We start from the raw sequence: 25,738 nt of genomic DNA on the forward strand, positions 1-25,738 counted from the left end.
AACATTAAATTTAAAACTGTACTTTTGAGTTAAAATATATATTTATAATTTTAATAAATGACAAATTAAAAAGGCATGAACATTTTTTTGTATCGAAAAAATATCAAAATTTTGTGTATGGTTGCACCCTTAGCCTAGCTGTGGGGTCACGTTCTTTTTGTAACAAAGAGGCTTTCTCTCCAAACAAGCCATATTTGTTCAGTCCTTTTCTGATTGTAGCATAAACCTCAACATTTAACTAACTCAGACCTGCAAATTTTGAGATGTAGCTCCCAGAGTCTTTTTTGAGGTTTCTCTGACCATTGCATGCTTGGGGTGAATTTGCTAGGATGTCCGCTCCTAGGAAGACTAACAGCTGCCTTGAATATTTCCACTTGTGAATAAACTTTCTCACTGTAGAATGAAGGATTTAAATTGATTGCCAGCAATAGTTGCTTCTCTAAGATCGCTGCTGATGTCGTTCCTCTTTGGCATTGTGTTAATACAACCTCTTAATTCCTTAGCGATAAAGGTGTGGTTAGTTTTTCACACACATCTTCTACATTTTAGCTCAATTTTAGTTAAATAAATAATGTCATGGTGTAATATGTCATGCTTTGTAATTCACCTGAGGTTTTATTCACCTAAATCTAAGACCAGATGATTTTTATCATACATAAAACCTTAGAATTGCATGGCTGTTATCTGAGTCATTACAAATTTGCCTGAGTTATTCATCACATGCATCAGTCACAGCAAAATTTATTTCTGTCCCCATTTTCCCTTCATGTTTAAGTCCATACGGAAACTCATACCCAGAAGCGGAACCCCCAGAGTGTCCACAAGTAATGCTGAGAACGGAGGAAGATGAAAGAAGACTTTTCTGAGTACATAAAATAAATTTCTGCCTGTTGTCACTATGAAATACCAAACAGCTGTTTTCTTCGATTTAGTCCTGTTGTAGCAGCAAAGATTATCCCATTTCTTTGCTGTACTGAGATATTTGTCAGATGTAACCAGACAAAACACCTGAGGACCAAACAGGTTGTTTAATTTCTTAATGGGGACAGTTGAATATTTAACTTTAATGCCTTGTGGCAGATCTTAATTTGCAATTAAATATTAAACCATTCTTCTAGTAGGGTAGCATTGGTCCCACGTGTCTATAATGTGGGACGAACATAATTTAGATGTAACTGTTGAAGTGGGAATTACTGCAGTCACTCATTGGCATTAAGTGTGTTTTTCAGATTGTGCTGTTTGTGTTCACTGGTGTTAATTGGTCCCAGAGTGATAATACTCATCAGCTTTAAAATCATACTACATTTTTAGAAGGTTAACAGTATTCATTTTGGTCGTGCACACAGGGAGTGCTGCAGGTTTTTCGGTGACGATGGCCTGACACCGAAGGTGTTTTTCACCAAGGTAGCTCCTTTTGGCCTGCTGTGGATCCTCACCAACTACCTGTACCTGCAGGCCCTCAGGAAGATCAACACAACAGATGTGTCAGCGCTATTCTGTTGTAACAAGGCCTTCGTCTTCCTGCTGTCATGGATCGTGCTCAGAGACCGCTTCATGGGGGTCAGGGTGAGTATATCTGCATGTGTGTGGTTTTTTTTTTTTTCTTTCAAGGGAAAATTATGAGTCTTTAGTTAAGATGTCTAACTCGAGCACAGGACACAGAAAGCAAGGATTTTCACACTGTCCCCTCTTGGCTTGTAAGTTTTATTTGCAGTAAACAAGCTAACAACCAAAAGCGTGTCTTTTGAATTAGTTTTGAAGAATAATTTACTATGTTATATAAAGTCACTATATCCAACAAGATATTTACCCCTTTGTACTTAATGTGGCAAGAGCATAACCACAACTCACCCCCCAGACAGCCAATGAATGATTTCTAATTACATCATTGTAGGTAATTGGCGAGCTGTGGGATGAGCACATCAATATATATAGATATATATATCAGTATTATATGTTGTAAAGCAGTTTTGCACTATCATCTGTCCCACCATCCTGTTTTTAGTGCAGTTGTTCTGTAAAACAGGGAATTAATAAACTGGAGTTTCTGTTCGATTTTTCATCAGTGGCCAGATACGTTAATGTTATAACATCTGCTCAGGCTTTCATTGGGTCTTTGTTGTCTATGAGAAACAGTAGATCCATAACAAATGACAGCAAAAGGAAATAGAGGCACACTGAGTGTAAATGAAATGGTTGTAAAGTCTAAATATCTTTGCTTTTCCGTGGGTGTGCATGGTGAGCTGCGACGAATGGCTTTAATCGCTCGCTGATGCGGTTGTGAAGAATACTGCAAGCTGCTATCAGCCCGTTCTTCACTCCCACGTTTAGAACGGGCACTGCACTCGTGTATTTTTTGGTGAGATGTTTGAGCGTCCCAATTATCTTGAATCTCACTGATTATGACGAAACTTATTTAAGATAAGAGCGTGGCCAATATTGGCCCCACAGGCTGACTGTCACACGTTGATTTATGTGATTTATGACTAGGTCCACCAAACCTTTTTTTTTTCCTTCCTAGATTGAATCAGTTTGATTATGTTCAGATCCCCAAAGATACAAAAGTATCCTGTTCATCATGAGACACGAGACAAGATTGGGGGGAAGGCAAATTTTTATTTTGTGTAGCAGGAATTTTTCTTTCTTCTCTCTTTCTTACAGGAATATAAATGCCTACAGGACTTATCTTGTAAACCGATGCACACGTTTGGGTCATGATCCCAAGTTTGATATGGACAGATTAAAAAATTATCTTTGTTTTACTGTATTGTTTATTATATTTTGAATATTACAGTATAATCTTATGAAACCTACTCTTTAACATGACTCTACATGAGATGGCAACATACCTCTGATTACTTTATGACTGGACCAAAAAGAAAAGAGGTATTTTCATCATCTCCATACTGGCATTTGAACCCATACATTACAAGAAAGCGGTAAATCCCTTTGGAAAATCTAAGGACACTTTATGCATTGACTAAAGCAGACCCTGATTTACTCTCCTTTTGGCTTTTATCAGGATCATACTTTCCAACTCTTACTAAACTTGGAACAGATGATTGACACTATAAACTTATCAGGAAAGTGCTTACTGAGGTCGTGATGTCATAGATGTTTACTTTACAACCAGATTTCTTTTTGAAACCAGAGTTGCTGCCACCTACTGGCAGATTTAAGGCAATCCTGCAGTTTTACCTTCTTAGAAGCTGCACTCATCTCTAATACTGTCTTCTCTGGTCAAATGTGCATTTTTAACTGCAAGTTTTTATACCAAACTCAGTTTTACACTTCATCAGCCATCATGACAAAAAAAAGGTCTCTAATCTGCAAAGAAATGCAAATTTGTGATGATTTTCTTTGACTGAATTTCCATTTGAATCTGTGAGCTACACACACAGCACGGTTGAGTAGAGAGCAGGTTATGAGCACCACGGGATGATTACCTACCAGTGATCACAGTGTCATTCAAATGTGCTTCCTGGTCTGTGCATGTGTGTGTTAGCCGGCAAGTTTGTGACTGATAAAGACAGAGAAGCAGGACAGTAAGGGGTTACTTACTTTTGTGAATTAAGATATCGGTTTATCTCCTCTCACTGTACGCCTCAGATGCTTTCACATCTGCAGCCGTCCCGCACTTTGCACAATGCCTCCCCTTTTTCCTCTCACACACTCACAAGCACCCCGTCTCTCCCTTGTGTATGCCCCGACTCGTCACCCCCATTATTTGTGATGAAAAGCCTCGGTAAGAGACAAGTACAGTAATAGTCCCGCTTCACTGACTCGCTTACACGCCCTCCCCTCTCTTGCTCTCTGTTGCCTGGTAGTAAGGATTGCAGTGTTTGGATGTCTGCAGTAATGCAGGGGAACTTGAACAAGTATTTCATGAAAGTGAAGGAGGAGAAACAGAAAGGGAAGAGAGAGAGAGCGATGAGGGGGATGCTACATCAACCTTGTTAAACAGGGAGGTTTTTTTCAGTGGTACTTTGTGGATAAAACCGATGACTAGCTCCACTCGGTGGTTTTTTTTTCTGTGTGACCCATGTTTAGATTTATGATTTGTAAAAAGTGCAAGGTCCACGTGCTGCAGTTACGCCACCGTAATGACATAAGCTACCCACCGGACTAATCGGTCACGCCTGCTCATTGCAGAACAAGTTTGGGTGAAGCCACAGTCCTTCCTCCCTCTGACCCTCCACATTGTGCTGAAACATCTTAAATTGTTGCTGACGCCGTGAGCAAATGGCCATTTTCTAAAATGAAAGGTGTAGCAGTGACTGACAGGCAGCCTGCAGTGCAGAAAGAGACATTTAGCCAGACTTGCTTAAGGTGCTTTGGCCAAGCAAAAACACGCGGCTCATTTATCTTCCCGACACCTCCTTAATGCGGTGCTAATCCACTCAGCTGGGCTGCACCGTAGCCCCATCACTGCTGTACAGTTCTCACATATACACTATGAACATATAACCCAGACAAACCAGATTTTAATGCAATAAAACACAAGAGGTTTGCCTTTTACGCATCACAGTTGACCCAGAGCAGGGTGAAGCTGATGGATTCTTGCCATCTTGAAGCTGTGATAATTGCAGAGGCGGGGAGTGGTGTGAGGGGGGATTTGGTTTGTAAACACGATGGCTTTGTAACGGAAATCAATGTCACACAATCAAGCCAACACTGTAAAAGCTGCCTGTCCTGTGTTGGAAGCGCTTACAGGGTGAATCTGAGAGCAGGTCCTTTCTGCACTGCACGTAGAAAATGTAAATATCAAATGAAAAGCTTGTTTCCTATGAAATAACAACCCACCCACTAATTAGGCTGCTTCAAGCCTGGTTCTGTGAGGCTTGTTATTTCTGCACTGAATGACAAAGCTGAGGCCATGTGGGCCTGCTGTGTCCCTCCGCGGCGGTAAGGGGATAAGGTGCCTTTTTCACCAAACTGTGAGCAGCATGTTGTCCATCCTTCACTCACTGATACTCTCTCTCGCTCTCTCTCTCTCTGTATAGATAGTAGCTGCTATCTTGGCCATAGCGGGCATCGTAATGATGACCTATGCCGATGGATTCCACAGCCACTCGGTCATCGGCATTGCTTTGGTCGTGGCCTCTGCTTCGATGTCAGCGCTCTATAAGGTATTTGCTGTGCGATACTGCAGATTTTGGTATCGATGTGATATCAACTAAATCCAGGGCCAACATTGATGATATCGATACTTTTAAACTACAAAAGCAGCTTATGATTTATGAGATGAATCATCATCAAGTGATATAACAAAAACACACCTTTCAGCTACTCGTGCATATTGAAGCTGTCCGTCTCTGAAACACTTTGGGTTCTGTTGTTTCCGTGTGCTATAGTCTATACACAAAAAGGACATTTTTCATATTGCATGTTTGAGGTATACTTTTCCACACAATTCAGTGAGCTACATACTGAACTTGGAGGACATTCTTTTATGCTAGTATCGATCCGATACAATGCCAACGTTGGTATCGATACTATCGGTATTTAGATCGATCCGCAAAACCTCTAGGATTTGATTGCATTTCTCAGTGTGTATTGTACCGCTGAGCATAAAGTTCCATTGTAGCGCCACTTTTATTCACGGTGGAATAAAAAATAGGTAAGCATGCTGTATGTATGGACACGTCTCTGTAAGTTGCCCTGTCTAGCTCCCTTCTAATTATGTAACCAGGTGGCAGAAGACAGAAGGGGATTATGTAGTGTGAGACTCACCTGCCAGAAGTACGCAATACCTACGCATTTGGTTGCAGGCCTCAGGCTGTGTTACCCTGATCAAGGAGGTTACAGGACAGATATTATATAGCTATGTTTTGACAGGGTCTGGTCTCCTTTGCCCTGCTGTCTGTGCCGCCCTAATGTGATAAACAGACAGCAGTGGCCCTGGGCCAGAGACATGGCAGGTACTTGGCAGGCTTCGCCCTCTGTAATATACCTCAGCTCCTGAAGAGGGCAGATTCGATGTATGCATCACTCTCCTTCCTCTTTATTCTCAGGTGCTCTTTAAGATGGTGCTGGGAAGTGCCAAATTTGGAGAGGCTGCACTCTTTCTGAGCATCGTTGGAAGCACCAATTTTGTTTTCGTCAGCTTTGTGCCAGTCATGCTGTATTTTACACACGTGGAGTACATCGAATCACTCAGAGACATCCCATGGGCCTACCTCTGTGGGGTCGCAGCCCTGCTTTTCGGTATATGACGACAGAGCAGTAATGTGCACTGGCTGGTTGTGTAATCGTTGTGTAAATAGCAACATTCTCATCGTGTAGTCCGCTGCTGCTCTAATTCTGCTTTGTTCCTACAGCTTTCAACGTCCTGGTGAACTTTGGCATCGCGATAACATACCCGACATTAATTTCCCTTGGCATTGTCCTAAGTGTTCCTGTAAACGCCAGTAAGTCTCTTGGCTTTCCTCTAAGAGTGCTAGCTTTTTATATCTGGTCACCATTTAATATTTGATGGCACTGGATTCTCCCAAAGGTTTCTATCTATATTTTATGAGAGACTCCATTTAATTTTCAAACCAGGCTCCCTCTCGATGTACAACTAACCATTTTTATTTCATAAACACGCACAGTTACAATTTACATTCATTTACATAAACCCAGTTGTTCCCTTCTATTGACACAGTACCTTTTTATTTATTTGTTTTTTTACAGTGGTGGACCTCTACACGTGTGAAATTCACTTTAACTCGGTGCGCCTCATTGCTGTGTTCATCATTTGCTTGGGTTTCCTAATGCTGCTGTTACCAGAGGACTGGGACCAGTGCATTATCCAGCTCAGCCAGAAGCTGCGCAAACGTGACGAGCCAGCAGAGGGCAGCGGAGAGGCCGGAGCTGGCACAGGGCTCAACTGGAGAGGGAGAGCCAGGACCTCCATGTCAACATATGCACTTTGAATATATGAAATATCATCACACAAACACATATACATGAGGTGGGAGGGAAATGAGGGGTGTTAACCCACGTGATCTGCCTGGTTCCTTGCCTTTTGGACTGCCCTCTGATCTGCAGCTTTTCAACCGAGGGGGAAGATCGCGTTTCATTCATTTGGCATCATTCTTGCTCACAAGTTAACCAAGTCGGTGCATGGACTTCTATCATTTGTAATCCTTAAAATGATCAGGTATAACTGATTGAACCATGCGTTAATTTTGCTGTACCTCTTAAATCATTCCTCTGATTCCTCGCCTCTGGGAAGACTCGCCAACTTGCCTGATATAGTTCAGTGAGGAGGAATAAAGAGGCAGACATCTCTCAAGGCAGCCCTAACACCTTGTAGACCAGCTGGCTTTAACATGTACACATTTACACACCTCTAAGATCCAAAGAAGAATGCCTACAAAGCTGAATGCCTGAAAACAGAACACGAGGCCCGGTAGCCTTCTGCGGGTGTAAACTTAGTGACAAATACCTGCCTTTTGTGCACTTGTACATAGCTATATTTCACACCTTGGATGTCCCGGAGCTGTGGACCTGTGAAGCTCATCTGGTGTGAAGGGACCTGTCTGGACGTCTGAGGATCAGTCTGGGCTGAAGAAGCTTTCACAATGTGTCTCTCTATTCACTCTTAGAGAAGAGGTCAGTTTCATTTCATCCGCACTGATTGGCTCCCCGTGGTTATGTGCTTTCCTTGGGCTAGACTCCCACTTCTGTCAACACTCACTCATTGTTCGGGCCCCACAGTTTAGTCACGCGATATCTACATTCGCTTTCAATGCATTATATCATTGAGGTGTTTGTCAAACAGTGGGATTGCTTTCAATCCATCCACAAAGCAGTTGCCTAACACTTGCTTTATGTTGCCAGCACACCAGTAGGAAATAGCGTGAACCTTTTATTAAGCAAGCAATTTAAACAAACACATTCAAATATTGTTAAAAGCTTTGATATCTCAAAATAAGACTGACGGGTTAATGGAACTACCCCTTTAATTACTTTAAACACAGCTATCTCTGAGCCTCTCTTTTAACATTTTAGTATCATATGCACACAGACAAATGTGCAGCAGTTCAATTACATCGTTTCATTTCATCGGGAATTACAGACTGGAAAACTGTCCCACTGTGGCTTGAGGAGAGGAGTGCTGACACACGGCTCTTCTAGTGATCAAAAAAAAAGAAGAAGAAAAAAAGAAACCTTTGTCTGCTTTCGTTTATCACATTTCTGAGGCAAGCATCACAGCCACCATGGTGTGGTTGACCCCCGAGAGAAACTGAGGTACACGCCTTGTAAAGCAACGGTGGAAACTCTGCCTTGTTGTGAATGTACGAACATCACTCGACCACACACACGCTCGCAATGTGCTATCTGTTTTTTACAGTGCCACCACAGACTGCTGCACAGAGACTGTTTAATACTATCCTTCTTATACTCATCTGAACGATTTTCTTTTTCCTTCTTTCTTTATTGAGACAAACTTGACACATTTATATTTGTTTGCATTTGGTTGCCGACTTAACCTTGAGAAGACAGCGAGTGACGTCTTGCAGAACGAGCATGCACGTACTGTACGAGCAGATGCGGCCGAAAAAGTCCACTTCACTGCCTTTTCTTTGTTTCGCAATAGAGTACATTAGCACTGTTTCCCATTGTCATTCTGTATGACAATAAATAATAATAATGTATTCCTCTGGAATTATTGCTAGACATAAATGTAAACCTTTGTAAGGAATGACGATTTTTACACTGAGATGCAACATATGATTATCACATTTGAGGAGGAGATGTTCCGAACATGAATAAATGACGGGTTTATTAGAGCTACTGTTGGGTGTCTTCAAGTGTAATAACATGTACTATATAAAAATATTTCTTTTCAATACATTTCCTTGTCGGGGTTTTTTTTTCTTGCCAAAGAAAGTCATCAAGTAAACAACTGAGTGACAAACCAAACAATTTGGCAAGGTTTAGCAGGTGTTGGGTGAGACAGCACACTTAAAATTAAATTAAAAACAAAAATCAATGAACCTGGAAACCAATTTAGAAGTACACTGCTTTTTTTTGTTATTTATATAAACAACTGTAGTCTTGGTTACAAATCAGTCTGATTTGAGCTTATAAGTCTGAGTTATCCAATAAAGGCAAACTAGAAACAACAATTAGCTTAGCATGCAGGTATCTGTGAAACCTAACCCAAACAGGCAAGGAGGAGATGATGCAGACTCCACACAGAAAGGTGCCTGAGACCTTGGACCAGTGACTACTTCCATTTTTTTAATTCTAGGACAAATGAATTATTTGTTAGCTTTGATTTTTTTTTTTTTAACTGATCTTCTGTGATAATAACGTCAGTTTGCTTGGGTTGAAGACTGGTGGTCAGACAAAAACAAAAAAAAAGGAAGATTAATCAGAAATTAGGTCAAAATGGGATGGACATTTCCATTTTTCTTACATTTTCTTGACCAAACAATCAATTCATTGCCGGATAAAATTAAAATAATAAAATAGTTGTTAACTGTGGTCTCATGTCTGACGCCACGGGTATCCTGACTAAGTAATATCATGCTCAACTCTCACTGTTATCTGGCCATAGAAAAAAGTGGCCTGCCGCTCCTCGGTCACAGCAGAAAAGGGTAGTCTGCTGCCCTCTTGTGGCCGGGAGGGGACCTGCAGGCAGTCTGCTCTCCTGTCACTTGATGCATCTTGCCACGTAGACCTCTTTTGAGGATGACACACACTGCACAGATGTTTCTCAGACTGATGTTTGAAGTCGGTGCTGACTGTGAAAATGGAGTGAGAACACAATGATCTGTTGCTCTCAGAGCTGGAGGCCAGCCCGGGATGGGTTGTGGTCAGCGTGCTGGGCTCGCTGCTCCTTCCATCGTCTCCCTCTGGTCTGAGCTCATTTCCCCTTCCCACTACGCTCCCCAGACGAATGCTTATTTTTTGCCTGAGTCCCTGAAGAGCGTTTTGGAAACGCTTGCTAAGCAGTGCGTACAGTAGAGGATTGATATCAGAGTTCAACAGCACCAGCCAGTAGGAGAAAGTAACAGCAGAGTTTGGGACTAGGGTGGACTGGCCTGAAATTGCAGTTTCTGTGGCCTGAACAAGGGCCACGCTTATGTAAGGGGTCCAGCAGAGGAAGAAGGCTGCGATGACCATGAAGAGCCGGACCACACCATGGTGGCTGTGATGCTGCTGGGAGTTCTGGAGAGGAACTTGGGAGGCACTTTGAGCCAGGAAGGAGAAAAAGCGCCTGGACGCTGACCTTCTCTGCTCTGTGGTAGCTTCAGGAAGAGCATCGTTGATATAATCTTCTTCCCCTGTACCAACTTGAGACACAAACTGTCCACTTATGTGGTAGATCAGTGTCGATGGGGTGTGGTGGCACCCGCTGTGCTGATTGGAAGAATCCCCAGGAGCATAGTCTGGGAGAGTCCTGCAGCGCTGCACGGAGTCCTCGAGAGTGTGGATCCTCCTGGCGTGGCTGCGGGCCACCTTGACAATGTTCACGTAGCAGAAAAGGATGACCACTGCAGGTAAGACGTACGAGAGGAAAGCCATGAAAGCGGTGTAACTAGGACTGCTGGCCCAGTTCACTGCACAGCTGTACATGGGGTCCACATAGCTGACTGAGCTCCAGCCCAGCAGTGGGGGGCAACTGGTGGCCAGCGCCTGCAACCAGATCCACAGGACCACAGCACAAATTCTCCACAGGGTCCAGCGGGAGCTGTAGCGCAAGCAGTCTATGATGGAGTGGTAGCGGTCGAGGGCAATGGCAGCCAGGGTGAGTACAGAAGCTGTGCAGTACACAGAGGAGGTGTAACCCACATACGAACAGAGGTCCTGTCAGACAGAGACACAACCTCATCACACGTGCACACAGTGGAGCAAAGCAAAAACGCCGTTTCCGGTGTTGTGCCAAAAACTGATTGCCTGCCAAAAACTGATTTCCAATGTTTGCGTGTTTTTTTTATGTGTAACATCGTTACGTATGTTGCTAAACAGACTTTGGTGAACAGGTATTACAAAGGGGTTATATATAAAATTACAAAATTACCTGTTTCTCAAGTATCTTTGTGACTGTGTTATTGCACTTACATTATAATCAATCAGCTCCCTTTTGTCCACGTAAAATATATTTACAGAACTATTTTCGCATTTGTTGCAATTCCAACTGTCTTCTTGGCCAGATTGCTCTTAAAAGAGACATTTTTCAAGTCAACAAAATTTTTTTAACTGCATACATAAAGGATACATAAAACTCACTGCCAAAAACTGATTGCGGCTTCTACCTTGTTACAGGAATGTTGTTTGTTGCTCAAGATGACGTGATATCATTCATGAGGGATACATTTGACATATGTTTCACATATGAACCGCCAACGAGTTATTTATAGCAGTTTAAATTACAAGCAATCAGTTTTTGGCAAATACCGGAAATCACTTTTTGGCAGACAATCACTTTTTGGCACAAAATTTAATCACGCTAGACTGGACACGGGTGACGTACCGTGCAATCCACCCATCCACGGTTCATGACGGACAGGGCAACAAACGGCATGACCCCGATACCCACCAGGAGGTCGCTGATGGCCAGGTTCATGATGAGCACCGACGTCACCGAGTGGAAAGTTTTGGTTGCAGCCACAATAACAATAACAAGAATGTTGCCTACACGGAAATACAACAACACAAGCACAAACACGCCGTGACACACGGGTCAGACTAGTGGGTGGATATATTTTTTTTTAAAAGTATTTGTTTTATTTGTGACTCAGACAGAGAGGCAGAAATTAATTAATTCTAATTAGTGGATACTACAAGCACTATGTTAACAGAAGATCCTATAAACACCTAAAATACTGAAATGCAGGTAAATTAACCTTTAACAAATCTTTAAAGCTCTACTGTGTCAATCAATGAATTGTTCTGGTACTGAAAGTGCTTTTTTTCCACTTTATGGATATGAGAAGATCACAAAATTTTTAGTAATTAAAATACCTTAATTGGCAATTAAGTATCAGCAGATGAGTCTGTACCTGTCACAGCGCCCAAACACATCAGCACCATGAGGATCTCCAGGACCAGCTGGGTCTGCTTGGACACCCCCAGCTCCGAGCCTTCAGTCCAGTTTGCACTCACAGTAGGTGCTACCTGCAGGAACAACCTGGGCTCCAACCAGGAGCCACCCGGATCATCCATATCCCAGTCAAATAACTACTATCCTCACATGATGAGTCGAGTACAAGCCCGTCTCCACAGGAAAATACACAACTGTTATCGCATGTAAGCTACTCCATCTGCTCCTGCTCTGCCCGGAAGGTCTGCAGGTTTTAAGGGGAGGGAGGGGGACGTATGAGCACCTGCTGTACCTTATTTAACTCTTTCAGTGCTGAATGTGTTATAGAAAATCACAAATCATTAAATACAGGTCAACATAAAAAACAAGAGTCATGTTTATTTATACATTTAGAAAAATCCAAGCAGTATTTAAAGATTAAGTACATCTCATTGAATACTGTCATTATAATTCAGTCCCAAAGCTCCATAGTCAGCCTCCAAAGGGGAAAATTTCCATTGATGCTTTGGCTCTTCTAACACAGACATTGTCTTCATTAATATGACAGCAAGCAGAGTGGAACATTTAGACATAATAGCCAGGGCTGATCTTTATTCATGACTCTCAGTAAGGCCTGAGAGCAGCGCCGATGGCTCCTGACCACGCTGTCTCGACAGAAAGCCCTTGAGGTCATGATGTGAAGAAGCTTTACGCCTTCATTTAAAGTCTCCCCAGGAAATACTTTTCTCAGGAGATCGGCAAGAGAGGTCAGCATCAGGTGTCTTCATCAGCTGCGTTTTGAGTTGAGATGTTGTCGCGTGTATTCCCAGATTAACAGGGCAGCGCTCACGTGCACGTTGAGTGAGCGGATGATGCCTTGTTGAGGGATCTCCACGCACACGTCCAACATTTGGAGTAAGTTGGCAGGAATACCTTCACGTTCATTGCTAAAAGCAAGAAAAATAAAGAGGGGAAAAGAGTGAAGAATGTAACAAAGCATACATAAATGTCTAACACTAAAATTAATTTCATTCAGATGAATCGTCTCTAATTCAATTCACATAAAAGGAGAGCACATAAATCTTTACTCAAATCCAGATTAACCTCTTGAGAAAGGCCACTCACTATATTTTCAGCAAGTGGAGCATTTGGGATATGCTACTATCTTATAACTAAATTACACCTCAGTTAGCGAACTTGCTGCGCATCCTTTCCACAAAAACTTCTGTGAAATCATCCTGTGCAGCATGCAACTAGTGAGTATACTATTCAGTTCAATTATATTTATATAGCGCCAAATTACAACAACAGTCACCTCAAGGTGCTTTATATTGTAAGTTAAAGACCCTAAAATAACAAGAAGAAAAACCCGACAATCAGCCGATGTCCCTTTGAGCTAGCACTCATAGAGAAGCGGGAAGGAAAAACTCCCTTTTTAAAGGAAGACACCTCTGGCAGAACCAGAGGTTCAGGCTACGTCCACACTAGCCCGTATAGATTTGAAAATGGCGTTTTCGTCTAAAAACGCTCCGCGTCCAGACTATCGTTTTCAGTCGTTTTCACAGAGTTGTGCGTCCACATTGAAATGGCCGAAAACGCTTACGTTCCAGTACTGCGCATGCGTGAAACGCAAGAAGATTTGGCCTGCCTCGTTTAGTCTGCCGTTTATTTACTTTCCGGCTCTTTAAAACGTCGCGGCAAAATGTTGAGGAAAAGCACAGAGTTTTTTTAAAATGGACTGACAATGAGGTGGAGTTGTTGCTGCGAGAAACACAAAAGTACAAAGTTGCAAAAGCGATTGAGAATTAAACAATTTGAAGAAAAGCTATCTGATGCAGGAACAGACTGATATTAATCTTTAACAGGGCTGTCAAAATTGAGAGCAAACAAAACAACTGCTGTATAATCCCCTCCGCTATCTTAGTTTAATTGGTCACATGACTGTTTTCGAAAAGGCTCCGCTGTCCACACTACCACATGAAAACGGCGTTTTCAAATCTATCCTCTTTGGAGAGCGTTTTCAAAACGCTGTGTTTTCCGTGACTGAAAACGCCGTCTCAGTGTGGACGGAAGGCCAAAACTAAAACATATTAGTGTGGACATGGCCTCAGGGGGGGACAGCTGTCTGTCATGATCATTTGGGGGTGAGGATAGAGCGACGGGACAAAGAACCAGAGATTAATAACAACAACTGATGATTAAATGTAAGGTAGTGTCTACTGCAGCTGATGCTTTTTTTTTTTTAACTTTCCTGTGGCTTTGTGACGCTACCCATATCATTTCATTTAAGAGCTCTTACCAGGATCAGCCTTCACTTTCTCAAGTCTTTGCAATTATGAGTGAAAAAGCTCTTAATACAGACAGCTAATGAGTGCAAGTCCAATTCAAACTGTAATCAAATGAGCTCCAGCAATACAGGCCAAGCAAAGCAAACGCAAAGACTTAATGACTTTGACCCAGTCTCTACTGAGGGTGCTGCACAGTAAGAAAGCGTGATTTGATGAGCTACATTTATCTTCGCTGTGAAAGTGGGTGACATAATAGCAACCTGATGAGAAATTACAGCTTGGCCATGCTGCGCTGAGGAGAGCGCAGCTGTGAAAGCACTCGCATGGGTGCTTAAGCTAACAGCGCTGCTCACACCTCAGTTGCCTGAATGGTGAACAAAACCAGACACCCACACAGAAGCCAGCACTATTACTCTCTCCCTCTCTGCCAGGGCAGCTGCACAGAATGAGGCTGGCTGCTAAAAAAATCCTGTCACGCAAGCTTCTAATGCCTCAGTTTGCTACAAACTGTAAAAACAAATACACGCACCGACTAGGAATAATTAATAGGAATAATTGGGCCAAAATTAAGACATTTCTCAATCATTGCACTGCTTGTGCTGTTCTGTATAATTCATGGCTTTTCCTCTGCTTCTCGGGGACAGCCAATTATATCTCAGCATGCCCAGACAGGTACACAATTGAGAGGAGATGTGCAAACCCCACAGGGACGCACACTAAACTGGCGAGATAAAATGAAATGGCCTCGTCAGCGCTAACCGTTATCTATGTGACAGTCACAATGGCATGGGAACACGGAGGCCTGCGTATGTTTAGGCACAGCTGGTTGGGTTTAGGGGCCTGAATGATGGAAAAACACCACACAGAGCCTTTTTGGACTGTGACAAAATTAAAAGCTGCCGTACCCTAAAAGCAACAGGGTCTTTTCAGGGAACTGGTACTCCTGGAGGCTGTGACTGTTGGCTGTTTGCTCCACTCCCACAACGCAGTAACCTTCACTCTTCTTCACCTGCAAGAATTCAGTGAGCTCCATCGGCTTCACCTAAAGGACAGAAACAGTGTAAGATTTTAGAGATTGTTTACACAAATATTCTTTTAAAACAACAATTCCAACAATCAAACTGTGATAAACTGTCCGTGTATATTTATAAGGACGGTAAATTCAGTACCCTTCTGCTACAGACTCTCATGCTGTGATATCAACAGCAGATTTTTCTGCTCCTTGCAGTGGATTAAAAGATGTTTCAGACCAATTTAGTTTTTCCTGAGGAAATGCACCAGTCGCCTGGAATTAAATTGAAAGCACTTTTACATTAATACCAGAGGTTAATTGGTCTGGAGGGCAAACTTGCATACAAATCTTAAAAAGACTTGAGCTCAGTTTAGAATGTGAGCTTCTATGACTTGAACATCATCCCAGCAGCAGGATCAATACTGCATCCTCTCTGAGAGGAGCTTTGTGCAATTTACACAGCTGGCCCAGAAGATCTATTAGTCACTTACATCACTTTTTTGCACGTATTCACAGGTTCTACAGTAAAGATCACAGGCAGTCGTGCTGAGAATGATCGAGCATTTTTAATTTTCAGCAAAAGTCCAAACATTGTTTCCTCCAGGGAATGATGTATCAAATTATCTGTGACAGTCTCCAGTTTTGCTGCATAATACAATCATATATTCTAATTCTAACATATATGGCAAGCACTAAAAAACCCACCAAAACCCATCACAAGGCAAAAAAAGAGCTTAATGATGACAAATGGTCTGCATGTATAGGTACCTTAGAGTGTTCCCTGTGTTTTAGTCACACTTTGTGCAGGGTTGCCATCAAAAGCAACCTGGAGTTGAGTTTCTTCAGGATATTTCAAAAACATTTACCACTTTATCACCTGACTCACTGCTTCATCGCAGTCAGTCACATTTTATTACACTGAGCCCAGAAGTTACTACTCACTATTTATTGTACTCAATATAAAAAACATTTTTACTTTTATTTAGTAGTGCTGTCAGAGTTTCGTGAACCACTGTTTAAATTAAATACATGTATTAAAAAGGCCTCTATATTCAGAGTGTTATGGTACATCCATCATTAAAATTCCCAAACAGTACAAAAAGAATGAACCTTTTAGACGCGTGGGCCTTTAAATACAGAGCTACTGTAACTCTCAATAATGCACATCTACGGATTAACTGAATAAACAGCATTATTTCTACTGCTGTCTGGATATTCTGTGTGTGTGTGTGAGATCCTAACAATCTATTTTAACCTTAATCTAACCATGTGCACTTCTGATCATCAAAATAAGTTTATTTTCTGCACATCACCTCTAACAAAGGAAGCCACAGCTCAGCTGAGACGCTCAGGGACTGGAAGTTTTTGTCATTCACGTGGCGGAGGCTATCCAGAACCAGAGCGCTGGCACCGAATATTTCACAAGTCCGGCAGAGACCTGCGACAAAGACAGTATGTTTGATTTGGGTGGGGTTTTTTTAAAAGAAAAATGCTCCATGACATCCAAAGCACAGGAGGTTAATAAAAAGACTGTTCCAGTTTTGAGTTTCCTAGAACACCACTGTGTGTACAAAGAGATGCAAATTGAGTCTGGGATTCAAAGTAAAACATTTACAGAAGGACCAGGCTAACAGTCTTTCTTGCATTACACAGTATCAATATTGGCTTAAAAAAATCTTTTTCCTCTATAAACAAATTCTCATTGTGTTCGTGCCTTATCACCTGAGACAACAGCACTCGAGTACACTTCCAGAGAACATATATTATGTGCTTGATGAAGGCAGGTGCAAAACCGTGTAAAACCAGATAAGATGGTTCAAATGGATGTGTTTCTCTGTTCTTCTATATCATTGTTACGAAACAGAAATACACTGACATTGTGTAAGGGGTTTGTGCAGGGGGAGGGGCTTCCACACAAGGTAAAACTGAGAGCAGAGATCCAGGGAAGTGCAGAGTCATTTCAAGTCATTCTGGAAAAGCAGCTCTCATAATCTAGCTAAAAGGAGTTTTCACTTGTGGTTTCGAAACTCCTGATTGGCTGCATTTAGGACATAAGGGCAATATGAGTCAATTGTGGTCATGCTACTCGTGACCTCAAGTTCTCAATCTGTGGAAACTGCAGTAAAATTGTGGTGCTCTCAAAATAAACAATAAAAGTAATAAAAGTTGGTTAAATGATTTATTATTTAACAGCTCACTTTGTGTTTACTAGCAGCAACACGCACATGTTGTGTGTATATATCTCTACAGCTGTCTACCTACTGTCTACATGTGAGGCGTTCAGGGGCCATCTGTAAATTGCAGCTGCAGAAAACAACTCTGCTTACTCGCTCCCTAAACGTAACCCGTACTAGTAACCAAAAATGTACAATAATACATTGATGTGTGGTGCTCCTGACCTCCCAGATTGGTGGGCTTGTCGATAAGCGAGGCCACAACCAGCAAGGCACCGTGCAGTTTTCCCAGTCTAGCAGCCCTCTGTGGTGGAACCAGCTGAAGTTCAGGCTCCTGCTCCTGGATGCCCAGTCTCCAGGGCGTGATCTTCTTTTGCACCTCAGCCCAGCGTTCCTCCTTATCCTGCTCACCTGGAAGACATAAAGCCATGACGGTCAATAAGAGAAACCTTATCACTGACTGGTGCTTAAGAGTGTTACTACTACTACTGCTGCTGCTGCTACTGTACTTCTGTCTTGCTGGATCCAGTCTCCAGGTTGAAGCTGGTTCAGATCAGGAGCAGGATTTCTCAAAGGCAAAGATGGACCTTCGGAGAAATATGAGAGTTTCTCAAATTTCCAGGGTGGTATCCACTCATCATCAGCCAACTCAGAAAGACTGGGAAACGTACAGAATATTGTCTAGGAAAGCAAAATAAGAAAGAAAACAAGCATGTTAGACTGTGTTACTATATTTTAGCAGGATTTAATTGCAAAATAGCGTACCTCAATACTGTAATCCCTGATTGGATGAAAGGCACCAAAGAAGAAGTGCTCCTGAATCCTCGTCCAGTTTTTGTTGGCATTTCTACATGTGAGACAGCAAATATGTACTAAAGCATATTAGCCTGATGCAAAGAACAAAACCTGCCAACATTTGAACCGCTCTGCTCTCACCCAGTGCTCTGCATGGCTTCAGCCTGGTTCAGACAGGCCTTGATCACAGAGGAAAGCCCCCCTAAACCATCTACCTCTTCCACGTGGTTTTCCGCCAGGCTCCACACCCTTTTCAGAGCCAGTAAGGCATACAGGCGCACGCTGAAGTTATGGTTAAAACACGACTGCAGGATGACGTCTAGTGCTTTTCGCAACTGCGCCGCCTTAAGATACAAAAGAAAAAACACAATGTGAATACTCAAGAGTTTATTAATAAAAACAAATACTGTCTGGGTGGGAAAAAACAATTAGAGATACTACCTTTTCTTTAAGATTAGGAAAGATGACACTGAAATGTACGAGAACAGATAAGAAAGTGCAGACGCTCGTCTTAGTCTTTTCGTGATCCTGCACAGAAACAAGCACCAGAAGTGGTTTATAATTTAATTTAGAATGAAAAACCATTCCCTCCAGTTCTACAGAGTTTGAAAGAGCTGGAGCTCACCAGGCTGAAGCAGGACCAAAAGCTGTCAGTGTGTTGTGGATATCGGACAAGGATCAGAATCATCATCCATTCGATCAGGTACTTGACAGAAGCCTGGTTACTGCAAAATCCCGCTTCAAACACACGACCCCACAAAGTGGCAACAAACTCCTGCAAATGAAAGCGCAGTCACTCACAGAGAGGATCAGTCGATCATGGAAGATTTAAGGTGAGTGTGTGACTATCTTACCTCTCGGAGTTTGGGCAGCAACAGCAGCAGTGTTTGCCATACTCGGTTTTTAACACGATGTTGCAGGGAGTTGCTGTAGTAACGCACTTTTGACCTTGATATATCATTATCCTGTAGAAATGAAACAAAAATCATGGGAAAGGATGTAAAGTGGCTGTAACTGCTACTTCGCCATTTATTTAAAAGAATCAGGAGCTCATCTGGTCCACAATCCATCGCAATTCCCAGGTTATTGCCCATAAAACGACAAGTGTCACCTTGATCTTGAGCAGAATTTGGGTGAACATCTATGAGATGATCATTGTGTGACCAAATTATGACCAAAACTGTGGGTTAATAATTCTTGTGAACTGTGACAGGATGGACGGATAACAAATCCTCGCCGTGGAATAAGCTCTAAGGCTAATTCCGCATTCTGATTTTCTTTGAAAGCTGGGAAAGAGTTTAACTTCAATTTGCATATATTTGTGATCTCCAATCAGTCACAACTGATGGATAAAGAGTAAAAAAAAAAAACTATCATCATACAACGATCCACTTTGGAAGTTTGATTGCTGGCAGTCATGTAGACCTGGAGTCTCACCACACCACAAAAAACCCCAAAACACACTGCTGTGAACCTGACAAGGCCAAACGCACCTTTTTCAACAGCTCCATTGCCACTTCCTCCATTAGTCTTTGATGCTGGAGATTAGAAGAATCCAGGTGGCACAGGAAAGCCAGAACACATGTGCGAGGCAACTGATCATCTCTGTTATCACTGGAAAATAAAAACAGTTGTTCAGCTGTGGAAACATCCACACAGCAAGAGAGACCTCTAGTGGCACTATTATAAATCATATCAATAAGAAGTGAGTTTTCACTGAATTGTTTACCTCGTTACTGCGACATTAGCTGCACACTTTTCACCAAGTTGCTCCACATATATTTGGACATCCTGGACGAGTCTTGGAAAGAGCACGATTAAATAGTTAAAACAGCTCTAAGAAGCTACTAAATAAATGTGAAAAATGCGGCTAAGCCTTACCGTTGATCTCTCCTGAACACTGGACCGTAAACACAAGCTTCTGTAATTATGCTGATGTGGTTGAAAATACTAGAAAACACCGTGTCGGCCTGGTCACCGCTGCCTCCACCTGCAGGCAGCCACATCTGACAGCAGTGTTGAAGCAGTACGCCAAAAACTCCACTCTTTGACTGAGACAACTCCATCAGATCACGGGCGATCTAAAAACAAACACAGACACAACAAATATTAATATTTCATTATTGAAATTACATTTTCAAAGTCAAAATTTCTGTCTCGCTTCTTTCCTGCTGTGAGGTGAATCACCTGTTTCAAAGTGGCCGCCAGGGTCGGAGACTGAGCTTTTGTCAGCTGAAGCAGTTTATGGTGGAAAGCCGTGGAGATGAAGCCTTTAAGTGCCGGCCAGAAGTCATTGGCATTAGTGCTCAGGCCTTGTACCAGCTCCCAGCTCAGACTCACAGCCTCCACACACAGGGCCTCTTCATCACGCACTAACTGGAATCAAATGTCACCACAACAGACGCACCATGAGGAAATCGCTTCATTGGCAGTTAGTTTACAACAAATTATTCACATAAAAACTGGAAGAAAATGACTGATATGAAATGAGCCTCACTTGCGGCAGGACTGTCTCCATAAAGGTGAATACAGGGAGCACCAAGTCACTGGGCAGGAGAGCCAGGGCCTCCACACTGCAACTCAAAGCAGCCTTGAGAGTCTCAGCTGCTTCTACAGACTCAGGAATTCCAAAAGCCTTAATCAGGAAATTCAGACAAATCCACTGGTCTCGCATAAAGTTGGCAGAGAAGCGTCCCCAGTCCTGTAGCAGATCTTGAACTTCCAGATCACTACCAAAAGAAGAAACAGGCCCATTGCTCATTACGGCAGCCGAGAACTTATATTCATCTGAATTAAAGTCTTTAGTTAGTTACTTTAGTTAAAAAAAAATTTAAAAAACGGCTTCCACTAACCAGTCTATTGTCTCTGGTTTCAGTAGACGTTGATTGACATTTCCTAGAGATGTCTGACTGTGTGAGGAAGGCAGCTTTGGGCTGTAGAAGTATTCATTCAGTGATTTCAGAGCAGAAACTGTCTCTGGTTGCTTGTCAATCACTTCATGCTCCATAACACCACACACCGTGGCCAGCGACGCCATAGTAACTGCTCTAGTTACCTGGTATTCTAAAGAGGGGACCTGGCAACAACAATCAGTGAAGCAATCAAAATGGTGACTGAAAACCTGCCTAATGAGAGAGACATTAAAGTTTAGGTTGGTACCTGCTGGTCTGGTTCTCGCAGGACTGTGAGCCCGTACTTTATCAGTTTAGAGAAACCACTGTGAGGAATCTTGTTGTGGTATTGTGGCATAGAGCGACACATGACAACCAGCTGCCTCAGGACATAAAGATAGAGCTCTGCTCGCTCGATATCAAACACCTGTTAAAAAAAAACAGACAACATACGTGCAGACGTCAGAGTTGGCCACCAGGGGCATCTGTGTAATTGGACTGAGACTGGCCTGCTTGACTTGCTAAATACCTCCTGCAATTCCCCACACAGTCGCCTAAAGATGAACTCCTGGATGGGATCAAGAAGCCTTAAAATCGCCATCTCAGTAGATACCATCACACTGTCCCCTGTGAAACAGAGAGAGAGGTGGAATGTAATGAACATGACAGCGACGCTTCTGGACAAAATACTCAAAAAATAAAGGGATAAAATCAAACTATAAATCAATATAAATGTCCAGTGTTTCCTAATAAAGAGGTAGAAGAAGTACTGGGAAAAACAGCTTAATAATCAAAGGCAGTGATATCAAACTCATTTCCCATCGCACGCCACATACAGCCCACTTTAATCTGATATCATAAATGTCACCAATAGATGAAAGAAAAAGATAAAATATGCAGATCTCTCACCATCAAATAAACGGATGTAAAAGTGACATTTACAAGGACGTATGTTATACAATATAACACCAAATAATAATTTGGGAGGACAGGTTTAATGATTTGTTCAGTGAATAAAAAAAATCAGATAGAACAGCTCGGACAATAATTCAGCGCTATCCTTGCAAACCTTGCTCCGCTCCGTCCTGTTGACTCCTTGGGATTTCTCCGAGCTGGAACAGTCTGAGCACCAGCTGCAGGCTCTTGTCACTCTTACGCAGAGGCAAGTAGATATTGGTGCTGACTCTGCTCAGGGTCTCCAGCAGTGGTGATAAAAGCGACTCCAGGGTGTTGCTGATCTCTGCCCCAGATTGACCCCTCTCCATGTCCACACACAGCAGAATAGCTCTGGCCAACTTATCGGCCTCCCTGGAGTCAGGTAACCTCTCGGTCTGACCTGGGAGAAGATAAAAAGCCTTAAAATATACACACACCAAACCAGCAGATACAGCGACTGTATCACTTCAGACTCACCTGTGCTAGCTGGGACTCGAAGATAGGAGACTATTTCGCCTTGAACATAAGCTCTTACGGTTTCCTTACTCGTTAAAGCACCAGTGCAATCTTCATCTGTAATCCTGGGCTTGAAACTGCCTTCATTTTCCAACAGCCAAGCACACAGCTGCAGTGATGCCCCAACATGTAGGATAATGATTAGGTAATCACAGTTTGCAATCTGAATCATGTTCCATTGTTGATACAGCGTACCTGCTTCCAAAGCTGCGTCCCTCTACACAGCGACTCGTCTGCACGGAAATGCGTCAGGAAGCTAAAAACATCATCGAGGGTAACTTCACTCTGACAAAAAAAACAAAACACAAAAGCTCAGCTATTGGACTGAATAACTTAAGCTATAGTCTTACAGAAAATCTAGTAGAAGAGATCGATAAAAACAGTAAATTAAAGTAAACACATCCATGTGATGCTGTCATGGCAATATAGACCAAAATATCAGATTTTTTGGTCGTAGAACAACAAAAGCTTGATCAACTCAGTACTTGGAAGATGTGCTTAATAAAGAGTCCAGTATTTTGCGTCGCACTTCTGTCTTACCACAACTGTGAGAGAGAGGGCACTGTTCAGCAGGAAGCACTGGGCAGCTCCTCTTAAGAGGACTTGATGAGTGATCATGGTGCAGCGCAGGACGTCCCTGTACAGACAAAAGACACACAATGACCACTTTATTAAGTGTCACCAGCTTCGACAGAGTATGTCTAAGTGTAACCACTGTAAGTTACCTCAGAGCAGTGAGCCCGCTGGTCCCCAGTAGTGGACATGGGGGAAGTTTGGACAGGGCCTGACAGAGGAAGAGGAGGGGAACTGCACACCAGTGTTTAGAGCCCAGCTGCTGAATCAGCTGAAGCAAGACATAACCTACAATGTGAACACAGTAGTCAGAGGTGGATTTAGCAATTTAACCATGAGCTGTGAGAGGACTTTGTTCATAAGTGTTCGCTGTGGCTTCTGTGACCCTTTACCTCTATGCTCTGTTGGCAGGCTACTGAAGAAGGTAGCCAGAAAGACTTCAAGTTTAACCCCCAGTTCGGGACAGTCTCCCACACTCTGACCAACTGACCTATATGTGGAAAGAAGCTGGGTTAATTAAGGCTAGTGCAAAGCAGTACTTAACATAATAATCCCTGCATTACTATTACTTCCAATTGTTAATGAATGTTAAATTCTCACCTGTGGAAGAGGGATGTTTCCGAGAGAACATCCATAAAGGGGCCAACGATGAACTTAAGAGCAAAGCAACAGAAGAGGAAACTTTAATGCACGCTTTTAACTTTGTACTGAATGAAAACAATCAAGAGCCAAGGAACAAATTAAGTCTACCTGAGAAAAGGCCAAAGCAAAAGTCGGCTGCTGAAGAACCCGGAGCTCGAGCAGATGACACACTCCTTCTCGCATTAAGGATTTATTCTCACTGTGGAACATGCGCTGGTACACACACAGCAGCCAGGAGGGGTGGAAGAGTCCTTGACCTGAAACATTAGAAACAAACTACCACTCTGAGATCTTTCACACTTACTTTACAGTTACTTTACTTTTCAAAGAATTTAAGTGAGAAAAAACTGACCAAGGGATTTTCTACTTGACTTATGTACTTCTGAAAGAAGATATAATCAGTTCAGCCCATTTCATTCACAGAGGCCTAATAAGCTGGAAGACTCGCTACATCGAATCTACTTTTAAAAGGCTGAAATAATGTTTTTTCCTTGCCTTGATCATCATTCGCTGTTGTTTGGATCAGTGTGTCTATCCTGTTTAAAACTGGCCGGACCACGTGAATCTGCAGAGGGAGAGGAGGAACAGTGAAACAGATGTATCGAGATCCCTCCTTGGAAAAAGCAGTCAAACACTGGTGCAGGATATCCTACTTGGTTTTCCTCTAGAGTCTCCATCACCAGTACGTAATCCTCCCAGAACTCTCTGAGCAGCTTGCTCTTGCTGAAAGCCCATTTAAACAAGTTCTCATCTGCAACAGTTTAGGAAAAAAAGTTGTCTGACAAGCCATAAAATAACAGTAAACCTAAAACTGGCCTAATGTCTGCTTTCAGTGTGTGCATGTTTTTTTTTTTTTATACCTTCCCCTGTTGCAGAAAGAGGACAGTCTAATCCATCCTCTTCAGACAGGGCTGCACACCTTTTCAGCAGGAACAGTGCTCTCTTTCTTGACACGCTGTCTCTGTGGATCAGTCCATCCTGAACCATCCTCCAGAACTGAAGGGACAGACGAGGGTCGGAGTCAGAGCAGCAGGAAGAGGGGAGGTGGTGGTGAGGTTTAAGGAGGTGGTCTGACAGGGCTGTCAAACACAGCAGAGTGCGCTCTGTAACCGCAGGAGTGCGGTCGGTGGAGTGCCAGCTGCATAGATCATCCAGGATGAGCTTGAGGATGCTTATTAACCGCTCACTGCTGAGGCAGTTCAGCAGACTTAAGATGACCCTGACTGGCTTGGAGACCAGTGCATCAGGGAGTGTCCTGATGGAAGAGAGACTAGAAGACACGGTGGTATGTGTGAGCTGTTCATCTGCTGCCAGAAACGGCAGAAGAGCAGCTACCACTTCACTCGCAACCTCCACACTGAGTCTTCCCGGAGAGGTCAGCTCTTCCTCTGACAGATGGAGTGAGGGCAGGATGGACTGACAAACTCGCCTGCACACAGCCTCGTTACAGAGAGGTACACTCACACTCAGTAGTCTGCACGCAGCTGCTGTGCTCTCCCTGCACCGCACACCTTCACCTGCTTCAGCCGAAATTCTGGAGAGGAAAGGCAGACACTTGGTCCAAAGGACCGACTCAACTTTATCTAAAACACAGCGTCTCTTTGCATCTGGAAACGAGGTCGAGTCCGGCTCGATCAAAAGCGGTCCGAGTCCCTCAATGAAAGCTGTCAGCGCCTCCACCCGCTCCGTGTCTGGCCACGACTCACTCGGCCAGGAAAGAGACTCAAAAAGAAGGTCGTAGTCAGGCGAGCTGGATAACACTGCGTTAATTAAAGCGGAATACATCGCGTCTGTTAAATTGCTAGGTATGAGCATAGCAAGCAAGCTGCTACCGGCTGCTACCCAGTAGCAGCACGTTTTGGTAAAACAGAACGTAAACTTCCGTAAAC

The 25,738-nt window shown here is 42.9% G+C and overlaps 3 protein-coding genes across 4 annotated transcripts in view; 1 reads left to right on the plus strand and 2 right to left on the minus strand.

Annotated features, from left to right (window-relative positions):
- The window catches only part of slc35f3b (solute carrier family 35 member F3b), a 48,721-nt gene extending 39,886 nt beyond the window's left edge, over nucleotides 1-8,835 (plus strand). For both annotated transcript variants that reach the window (XM_005737109.1, XM_005737110.1), the window contains 5 exons: nucleotides 1,347-1,566; nucleotides 5,004-5,129; nucleotides 6,015-6,207; nucleotides 6,321-6,410; nucleotides 6,676-8,835. In XM_005737109.1, the coding sequence (XP_005737166.1) occupies nucleotides 1,347-1,566; nucleotides 5,004-5,129; nucleotides 6,015-6,207; nucleotides 6,321-6,410; nucleotides 6,676-6,917 (871 nt within the window). In that variant the 3' untranslated portion in view covers nucleotides 6,918-8,835. The remainder of the gene's footprint in view (nucleotides 1-1,346; nucleotides 1,567-5,003; nucleotides 5,130-6,014; nucleotides 6,208-6,320; nucleotides 6,411-6,675) is intronic.
- Nucleotides 8,836-9,510: 675 nt separating this feature from the next.
- LOC102197762 (5-hydroxytryptamine receptor 1D) lies at nucleotides 9,511-12,165 on the minus strand. The gene is made up of 3 exons (XM_005737198.1): nucleotides 12,003-12,165; nucleotides 11,474-11,634; nucleotides 9,511-10,806 (listed from the first exon to the last, which is right to left on the minus strand). The coding sequence occupies exons 1-3, from the start codon at nucleotides 12,163-12,165 to the stop codon at nucleotides 9,511-9,513; spliced, it is 1,620 nt and encodes a 539-aa protein (XP_005737255.1).
- Nucleotides 12,166-12,402: 237 nt separating this feature from the next.
- tarbp1 (TAR (HIV-1) RNA binding protein 1) lies at nucleotides 12,403-25,722 on the minus strand. The gene is made up of 29 exons (XM_005737111.2): nucleotides 24,710-25,722; nucleotides 24,503-24,600; nucleotides 24,345-24,414; nucleotides 23,958-24,106; nucleotides 23,808-23,860; nucleotides 23,600-23,697; nucleotides 23,360-23,495; nucleotides 23,175-23,271; nucleotides 22,830-22,919; nucleotides 22,596-22,743; nucleotides 22,252-22,518; nucleotides 21,712-21,809; nucleotides 21,451-21,609; nucleotides 21,144-21,367; nucleotides 20,789-21,020; nucleotides 20,479-20,667; nucleotides 20,173-20,372; nucleotides 20,021-20,092; nucleotides 19,785-19,905; nucleotides 19,146-19,256; nucleotides 18,917-19,066; nucleotides 18,733-18,819; nucleotides 18,433-18,635; nucleotides 18,262-18,343; nucleotides 18,006-18,177; nucleotides 17,722-17,907; nucleotides 16,636-16,760; nucleotides 15,216-15,352; nucleotides 12,403-12,969 (listed from the first exon to the last, which is right to left on the minus strand). Exons 1-29 carry the CDS (start codon nucleotides 25,662-25,664, stop codon nucleotides 12,810-12,812), a joined length of 4,869 nt encoding a protein of 1,622 aa, XP_005737168.1. The 5' UTR covers nucleotides 25,665-25,722; the 3' UTR covers nucleotides 12,403-12,809.
- Nucleotides 25,723-25,738: the final 16 nt, after the last annotated feature.

This window comes from Pundamilia nyererei, unplaced genomic scaffold (assembly GCF_000239375.1).
Source record: "Pundamilia nyererei isolate P.nyererei 1_Seehausen unplaced genomic scaffold, PunNye1.0 scaffold00073, whole genome shotgun sequence".
Classification (NCBI taxonomy): Eukaryota; Metazoa; Chordata; class Actinopteri; order Cichliformes; family Cichlidae; genus Pundamilia; species Pundamilia nyererei.

Bases quoted from the DNA above. Each gene is read 5' to 3' on its own strand.
- tarbp1 (XM_005737111.2), bottom strand. From the start codon at position 25,664: ATGCTCATACCTAGCAATTTAACAGACGCGATGTATTCCGCTTTAATT. The intron at 24,415-24,502 runs GTAGGATATCCT...CTCCCTCTGCAG, and splicing joins AGACTCTAGAGGAAAACCAA to ATTCACGTGGTCCGGCCAGT. The intron at 19,257-19,784 runs GTGCGTTTGGCC...TCATTTCTACAG, and splicing joins CAATGGAGCTGTTGAAAAAG to GATAATGATATATCAAGGTC.
- LOC102197762 (XM_005737198.1), bottom strand. From the start codon at position 12,165: ATGGATGATCCGGGTGGCTCCTGGTTGGAGCCCAGGTTGTTCCTGCAG. The intron at 11,635-12,002 runs GTACAGACTCAT...ATTTCCGTGTAG, and splicing joins GTGTTTGGGCGCTGTGACAG to GCAACATTCTTGTTATTGTT. The intron at 10,807-11,473 runs GTACGTCACCCG...TCTGTCTGACAG, and splicing joins GTGGATGGGTGGATTGCACG to GACCTCTGTTCGTATGTGGG.